Source organism: Cydia pomonella, chromosome 3 (assembly GCF_033807575.1).
Source record: "Cydia pomonella isolate Wapato2018A chromosome 3, ilCydPomo1, whole genome shotgun sequence".
Classification (NCBI taxonomy): Eukaryota; Metazoa; Arthropoda; class Insecta; order Lepidoptera; family Tortricidae; genus Cydia; species Cydia pomonella.
The window spans coordinates 20,493,783-20,502,542 of record NC_084705.1 but is presented as its reverse complement, the minus strand read 5'-3'; the positions used below and the strand labels follow the sequence as shown (position 1 = coordinate 20,502,542).

Genomic DNA, 8,760 nt, shown 5'->3' with positions numbered 1-8,760 from the left:
TGTTCCTGACAAAAGTGGCTATTTCCAGAATATATAAAGAAGGTAAAGTGGGAATTTTGAAGTTTATGAAGTGTGCCTTGCAGCTTACGAGTTGAGGAATATTTGCAAGTATGCGGATACATTTTTTCTGTGTTAAAAATATGTCGTGTGCGTCGGTGCTATTTACCTATAGCAGGGGTTCCCAAAGTGTGCGCCGCGGCGCCCTGGTGCGCCGTAGAAAGTAAAGAGGGGCGCCGTGAGTTCTATCATTATCCGAAACCACAAATATTCGCGGGTACCTATTTGAGCGCTCGCATCGGTAAATAATATAGCGTCGTGTCACTCTTTTTCGACCGTGATTTTAAATTTACAAGGGCGCCGTTGCAAAATACTACACTTGTAACTGCGCCGCAGGTTGAAAAAGATTGGGAAACCCTGACCTATAGCATGACACCGCAAGCTTGAGCGTATGCATGATAAGCGGAGAGTGCACATTCTGTATGAGTGTTAGCAAAGAGGAAAGAGGATAGTTTTGCTTTGACTTTGGCTGCATGTTTTTTCCAGTCGAGGTGTGAATCGATTGTCAATCCGAATTGAACCTTATCACTGAGCCTGAAAGGTGTTCGTACCAGAATAGAGAAAACGGTCCACTTGAGATAGCAAAACCAGAGTCCTGTGTCTCACTCGCACATGTTGCCAATGTTAAAAACGGTGGTAGTAATTATATCAATTTACTACTGAAATGAATTACCTTCTTATACTATTTTAGTGCTATATTCAAGTTACGGTTCTGCCATCTTTTAAGTAATCGCTGCCTCTAAGTCTGAATCTGGAGCCTGGCTACACGCTTTTCCCTCCCCAAACTTAGGCACCTTACTAGTACTACGGGTGGCCGCTGCTCTCCGCCTGGGTTTTGATGTATGCCAACCCCACCAATGCATTTGCGGTTCCACTGTGGAGAGCAACGGCCACCATGCTCTTAATGACATCATTAGGAGGGCCTTAATATCAGCAACTAACCGGTGCCTTCGACAGATTCTCGGGATATACTGGCCCGAGAAAATATCTAATGAACGCCTATTAGATACCAGCCGCGAAACTCCGATCGGTCACCAGATCGTGCACCGCAAGTGGACCTGGATCGGTCATACTCTTAAAAGGGATCCCGACCACATCCCTAGGCAAACCCTAGAATGGACCCCGCAAGGCAAGAGAGGATCAGGCCGTCCCAAACAGTCCTGGCAGCGCTTAGTGGCATCAGAGTTGATAGCAATCGAGCTATCATGGCCTGAGGCGAAGCAAGCAGCCCAAGACAGAACGAGATGGCGGCGCACTGTGGACGCCCTCTGCCCCACCTAGGGGACGTAGGACTTTAAGTCTAAGTCTCTAATATCAGGAAATGTCCCTTGTATGCTGGAGCCGCCGGGCCTCAGTTGATCGGACGGCAAAAGGCCTGACAGCTTGAGCCTGGTGCCGTGGGAAAGGGGTAAGTGCTTACTATGGGACGCCACGTGCGTCAGTACTTTTGCCGCCTCGCATCTTAGCCGCACTATGCCGTCGGCAGGAGTGGAAAAAAGATAAATACTCGGCGCTGAGCGGTTATTTATTCGTTCCTCTCGCTGTGGAGACTTTGGGGTGCTGGTGCGCTGAAGGTAAGTCCTTCCTCCGGGATCTGGGTTGTCGCCTGCTAGAAAGGGGCCTTGACCCCCGCTCCGGGTTTTTCCTGATGCAAAGGCATCCATCGCAATCCAACGCGGCAACGCAGCGAGCGTGATGGGCACATTTGCATCGGGGGCGACCCGGTTGCCGGTAGTTAGGTAGTTATTTTATACATATTTAGTTTATATTTAAGTTCTGATATATTTAGGTTTAGTTTTTAATTCGTTTTATGTTTAGATATATTTTAGTATGTATTTTCATTAATTAATAGATTTGCAATTAATTATGATGTTAATATTATTAACCAATTAAAACAAGCATGTCCATAACGAAAAAAAGCATTAAGATAAGGTAGAAATTGTAGTAACTTTGAACATTAATGGTATTCCCAACTTGATGACATATTTTCGTGTATTTTCAAAATATGTTAATGGCGCCGCTCAGCATTGATTCGTATAATATTAAAAATAAAACCGGCCAAGAGCATGTCGGGCCACGCTCAGTGTAGGGTTCCGTAGTTACTCTTCCGTCACAATAAGCTAAACTGGAGCTTAAAGTATAGTAAATTGTTAACCAAGGGATGAAACGGTACCTTTCACGCGAGTTAAACAAATAGGCAAATCAGTAAGTAAGTCTTTTTACTATGGGAGAAACTTTTTGCGATAACTCAAAAACAGCTAAACTGATCATGTCCGCTATAGTTTTCATTTAATGTCTTTCTTAAGCTCTACTTCCTCGATTTTTTTCATATTTTTTGGACCTATGGTTCAAAAGTTAGAGGGGGGGGACACATTTTTTTTCTCTTTCGGAGCGATTATCTCCGAATATATTCACTTTATCAAAAAATGTTTGTTGAAGACTCCTATTAGTTTTGAAAGACCTTTCCAACGATACCCCACACTGTAGGATTGAAGCAAAAAAAAAAAAAATGTTCACCTTCACTGCGGCAATTAGTGGAACTCGTAACTTAAGTTTTTTTTTATAAGTCCGACTTACCCTTAACTGACAGATTTCTAAAAGTTTCTCGTGTGATCTTTAGATAAAGAACTATTTTGTTTTTATTTTATTTTAGACTCAGTAGTTTCGGAAATAAAGGGGGGGAGGTGGTAATTTTTTGCCTATTTTCTTGATTCTTGAATAACTTAGAAGCTAATTTTTTTAAATCATAAAAAGATTTTTTTTAAATTATCATAATGTTATATGTCAAATGAAAGGGTCATTTGACATGACAAGTCTCTGTTTGACATATACCACGATATACAGTTCAAAACTTTTATTTATAATTTTCTCGTTCACCCCCCAAAAGTGGCCTTTATATGTTTGAGATTCATTTATTTAAGTTACATGTCCATGTCTTTGGGTCACAGATTTACATTATATGTACCAAATTTCAACCAAATTGGTCCAGTAGTTTCGGAGCAAATAGGCTGTGACAGACGGATAGACAGACGCACGAGTAATCCTATAAGTTTTATCCCTTTTGAGGTACGGAACCCTAAAAAATACAGTTATCAGGTTATCACACTCTGGCATCTACAGCGTGATAACCAGGGGTCGGACAAAAAGTGCGGATGACGTAAAAATGACGTACTTAATCTTGCACACAGGATGATGTTTGAGTTTGTATTTAAACTTCCGTGTGACATGTAGTAACAAAGTAGTATTAATGAAGTAACAAAATAATCGTAAATAAATCCATGGAATTAATAATACAGGTGGTAGGGTGATGTAGTGAATAAAATAAATTTCACGAAACTTGTTACCATAAGGTATAATTATTTGAAATTAGTTAGAACAAGTCTGTGGGATCCTCAGATAAATAGGTTTAATAGTCAAAAGTGGGAACAGTAGGTAAGATTAGTAGTATACGTGTTTGTCACGTACCTCCAAAAACGGAAAATTGCCACAATATTCGAGTAAAGATGACATTTTAGAGCGTTTTCTTATATATTAGTAAATATAAATTTTAGCTAAATATAATCGTGAGGATACAATAGCTAAACAATAACGAAGTCAATTTATTGTTCAGTCAGCGTCAAATACTTCGTAGCAGTCAAAGTAGCCAAATAGTTCGGTACACCATATATTTAGTATGGTGTACCGAACTATTTGGCCACTTTGACTGCTACGAAGTATTTGACGCTGACTGTTCATCTGATTGACAATGTGTCAGTCAAAAACGTACTTACTCATTTCAAGTGGCAATATCGTTTAATAAAGAGGTCAATAAAGAGATTGATAAATGATACGTGATAATTGTTTATGAAAATCAAAAATACTATTTGAAATCATCCTATAAGTGGTTTGACGTCATTCGCACTTTTTGTCCGACCCCTGGTGATAACTATCTATAGGAAAGATATAGGGAATAATAAAAGTCACGCCATACTTTCGAAACCGGTAGATATTTATTGTACTGTTGTGGTATACTCAACGCATCTAGAAGGATCAGTTGGAAAATATTCTTGGCATTTGGTCATGAGTCTTTTGAGGGCTTGGATGTATTTTCGTTGAGTTTCGTCGTTCATGACGTGAGCCACATTCTTGGAGAAAATCTTCTCTCGTCCTGTACGGGCGTGAATACCGACCATAGTCACGCCGATGGGCCATGGAGCATTACCAATCGCCATTTGGAGGTATGCGTCACTCGCCTGGAAAAAGGAGAATAAGTTGTGGTGTGGACGAAAACGCCAATTTGGATCGCTGATTTCGACCCATATTACCGATAAAATTGAGATGCAGACGCAAGAATAATTCGTGACGCTATTATTCGCGTTTGGCGGTATAGTTTTTTAAATTTAGATCGCTCAAATATCACCATAAATCTAAAATTGGTGATTGACGCCAATTTATTTTCTGATCAAATCGGTCGATTTGATCAACCGGTCTGGATGTCTCTTCATTAATGTTACAATAAAGCAGGGGGCCTAAATATAATGCTAGAGCGCCATTTGAAATAGGATCGCTAACAGCGCGGCTTACGTGGGCGATGACTCGCGAATGCGACGCGGCGCGGCGGCCCAACGGCATTCGGGGATCACCCACGTAGGACACTTCCATTAGGTATCAAAGGATTGAATTCACCCGCGCCGCGCCGCTTCGCGTTCGCGAGTTATTCGCTCAGATAAGACACTGCCTAACACTACCTAATGCTCTCGAGCATTTCATACTGGCTTAGCCCGCAAAATGAACTTTAATAGCCATCAATAGAGTAGAAAATATCATATAGGGCTTCGTATGTGATAAAGGTGTAAAAACGCGTGTGAAGTTCGCGAGGTGCACGAGCGGACATTCCTGAGGGCCTACCGCGAACCACGTTCGATGTATTGTCTCTCTGTCGCACTAGTGAATTCTTACGTAAGGGTGACAGGGAGGCATCACGTCAAACGTGGTTCGCGGTAAGCTTTCTGTATTTCCTCGTTTTAACATCAGTGCCTGGGCGACCGAGCTTTGCTCGGTTATAACTATTTATTGTAATATGGTGGTGTATAGGTGATAATCTTAACGACATTTTTTTACTAAATTAAACTTGTCTAAAACAATAAAAATTAAAATATTATATATAAGCTTGAACATATAAAAAAAAAGTTAGTCCCCGGGCGGGATTCGAACCCGTAACACTGGTTGTTTCTTGCCGCCCGCGTCTTAATCCGCTGGACCAGACTGACAGTGGCCGGCAACACGAAATTAGCGACCATATTCTGCATCGAAAGAAAAACGCATGAAAACTCGAAAACACGCGTTTTCCCAAACATAAGACTAATCTAGATCGATTGTATACCCCCAAAAACCCCCATATACCAAATTTCAGCGAAATCGTTAGAGCCGTTTCCGAGATCACAGAAAAATATATATATATATATATATTTTTTTTATAAACCTCGGAACTTCACACTTACGTAATCAGAAATATTTACAATACAGCATATGAGCATACACACCATTAGGTAATTTCTCTCCAATAAGCACTTAGTGATTTCCATGAGACTGTCACAGATGTCTTCTGGTAGATTTTTCTTTTTGAGTTTCCTCATGAGAGGTTTAAGGTACACCTGTGTTTGAGTGTATGTTGCACGAGTCATTTTATGCTTTACTGTATTTTTCTCAGCTGCAGTTGCAGAATTGAGTTGTTGTCCCCACATTGTTAAAAGAAACTGAAAAAATTAATACATTGCATTAGATAATATAATTAATAATACACTAAACAGTCTAGTTGTTTCTAGTGATTAGAAAATTTGTGTCATTTAAGGTCAATGTGGGGTACCGTTTTAAGGGAAAACCATCTTCAAGCTCCTTTGGTAGCTTCTAATTCTTGTGTTTGTACATATTCAACTATTTTTTTTTTTTACTTATTTATCACAACATAACAAACTTAATGGTGTTTACATAATTATATTCCACCAAAGTGAAGACAGTTTGTTGGCGGATTAAGCGCTCTTTAACATGGTGTGTTCTACCCATTTATAACTTAATACATACTAATAACTTATACACTACTTAACTAGAGTGGTAGGTATACTATTAAAGTTATGCCATACAATCAATATGCTGTTCCTATTACTACTCACTACTATTATCATACAAATCTAAAAGTTTAGCTTGCAGTGTTTTCTTATATATCTGCTTACTACTACACTTTTGTATGGTTGGGCTAAGTGGTTAAGTATTTTAGGGACTTACAGGCCGGTTGAGCGGAAAGAATTAACCTCTCCCTTTTTTACTGTGTCTGAGCGACATACTTATACAAATATGAGAGTTCTTGCACTGTGAGTGCTGTGATGGTCATTCCAGCAATTTTTATGTTGGTTTTCTCGATATTGACCTTATTTTAATAGGAATAAAATAACTTATATATAAAAATTTAATACTTGTTAAGTATATTTTTACCTGTAGCAGTGTCATGATAACATTCATATCATGGTTCCTGTCTCCTTGACCCATAGTTTTGGCCATTTCTTGGATAAACTCATATGTGACAGAATCATCTAAGGCATCTTCTTTTAAAGACTTTTCTGTATCACTCTAAAAAAACAACAGCAGATTATAACAACATGCAATAATTTAACTTCTAAGCCTCTCTACTTTCTGGTAAAGCAAAGCAAATAGACAAATAAAATTGTTTGTATAATGATACTCCGATTATTGTTGTGCATGGGGACTATAGCCCTACACATACTATGCACATAATAGTTAAGACCCTTTTTATTTGTCAGGATGTCGCCATCGACAGATACATCTGGGAGGACATCATCATCATCATCATCACATATAGGCTGAAATATTATTTATTATCAAAGCAAATTTGAAATAGAGGTGTATTGTCAAAGAAAACTTAGTAACAATGAAAATTTACCGCCATCTTTCGACACATAATGAAAACTTATAGAACACCATTTGACTTTGATCCTTATTCTTTTACTGATATGAGTTAAATTTGTTAAATACCAAAAAGTGGCGCCATCTAATATCAAAAAAGCCCAAAGGTATAGCATATAGCAGCATCGTTTCGAGCAATGGCACCATAACCTATAGGTATAGGTAGCGCCCAGTAAGATGTGTGTATTAACATTGCAAGTTTCATGCATGCAGCTTTAACATGGGGCCTGTAACATGTAAATGTAATACTAAAAAAAACAAAACTTACTTGTGTTCCAAGGGCTAATATTTCATTAAGGTAAGCTTCATCCACTTTGTCCATAGCTTCTTGAAAATCATTTCTGAAGCCCTAAAAAACAAAACAACAATTCATATACATAATATGTTTTTTTACTCACAAATAAGTAAGACTTAGTTATTACTTACCCTGTTGGCTTCAGGTTCTTGTATTTCTATCCTCCGCAATCTTCTGAATGCTTGTACTTCACTTTCACCATACAAGAGTATTGGGTGGCCTCTCTCTCTCAACCGTTTTATTACCTCTGATCTTGGTAGAGGTGCACTTTCTGTTTGCTCTGACTCATTGCTTTCTTGTCTCTTAGCTGAAATTTGGTATACAGATATATACTTGAAAATGAGGATAGTAATAATAGATTGTTTAATTCAAGATATCTTACCATTTAAATGGCCAAGCATATCTTATAGATATCAAGCTGTAGGAATGGCAGTCCATTCATACAGATATATTAATATTACTTATGTAATTATGTAATGTATCTGAACTGCAACAGTTCTAAAATATAGGTACCTTTTTCCCGCTTTTCTTCTGTGTCCCGCTTATCTTCCTCAGCCTCTTTACTTGATTGGCCATATTTCTTTAAGTATTCCTCTTGTTCTTTTGCCAAAAGGTCTCCTCTTTTGAAATACTTTTTGTTCGCATTCTGTGAAATAAAATATTGAGTGATTAGGCGCTATTTACTAGGTTGTTGATATTGTTGTGTTAGGACTTACCAAAACATTCTTTTCCTCGAGAATCTTCCGTTTCTTAGCAATTTCTGCTTTTAAGATATCCATAGATTTGAGCTCCTTAATTACCTAAGTTTTTGACTGAATCTTACTGAATAAAGAAGATATTGCTAAACAACGCCGTTAATATACGAAATAAATGCAACAAGCATACGCTTCACAATCTTCGAATCTTCGTTCTTGATAATATTTTCCGTGTCTTGTCTTGTGTTGCAGACACTGTCAAGTGTCAATTTGTCAATGTCAAATGTCACTTACCGTAAAGAAGCGTTCGTAAAGCCTGGGCTATAACCGCGAAAATCGAAGTTCGTCAATAGGTTGTTTCCAATTTTTTGAAACTCTTGTATTACGTTCTATATTAACTAAAAGTTGCCCTAAAATTCAACTTTTATACTAAAAACGGCTTTAAATATGTTAAATTAACAAAATATATTTTGACAGATGCTTTCGCGCCCAAAACGCTCTTTGAAAATTGTGTGACGTCACAGTTTACGGTTTGACACATAACTACATACACACGTAGAAAATACGAACTGTCAACTGACATTTGTCATTTGTTGTTTATCGCCTAACTGTCAACAGTGTCAATCCGAGAGTTGTGACGTCATCAGAATCTTCAATGACGTTTCGAGTTTGGTCACGTGACGTGTGCCAAAAGATATTTTAAATTCAATATTTACAAAAATATGGTCATTACAGGTCCCCTAAAAGTAGTTTAAC

The 8,760-nt window shown here is 38.3% G+C and overlaps 1 protein-coding gene across 1 annotated transcript; it reads right to left on the bottom strand.

The window, feature by feature from the left end:
- Positions 1-4,024: 4,024 nt before the first annotated feature.
- LOC133516264 (pre-mRNA-splicing factor 18) lies at positions 4,025-8,265 on the bottom strand. Its single transcript, XM_061849101.1, has 7 exons — positions 8,026-8,265; positions 7,823-7,955; positions 7,441-7,616; positions 7,283-7,363; positions 6,526-6,660; positions 5,580-5,792; positions 4,025-4,289 (listed from the first exon to the last, which is right to left on the bottom strand). The coding sequence occupies exons 1-7, from the start codon at positions 8,086-8,088 to the stop codon at positions 4,047-4,049; spliced, it is 1,044 nt and encodes a 347-aa protein (XP_061705085.1). The 5' UTR covers positions 8,089-8,265; the 3' UTR covers positions 4,025-4,046.
- Positions 8,266-8,760: the final 495 nt, after the last annotated feature.

What these genes read in the sequence shown, in the direction of transcription:
- LOC133516264 (XM_061849101.1), bottom strand. Translation starts at nt 8,088, where the DNA reads ATGGATATCTTAAAAGCAGAAATTGCTAAGAAACGGAAGATTCTCGAG. An exon ending in AGAAGAAAAGCGGGAAAAAG is followed by an intron (nt 7,617 to 7,822) that starts GTACCTATATTT and finishes ACCAAATTTCAG; the next exon opens with CTAAGAGACAAGAAAGCAAT. An exon ending in AAGAACCTGAAGCCAACAGG is followed by an intron (nt 7,364 to 7,440) that starts GTAAGTAATAAC and finishes TTTGTTTTTTAG; the next exon opens with GGCTTCAGAAATGATTTTCA.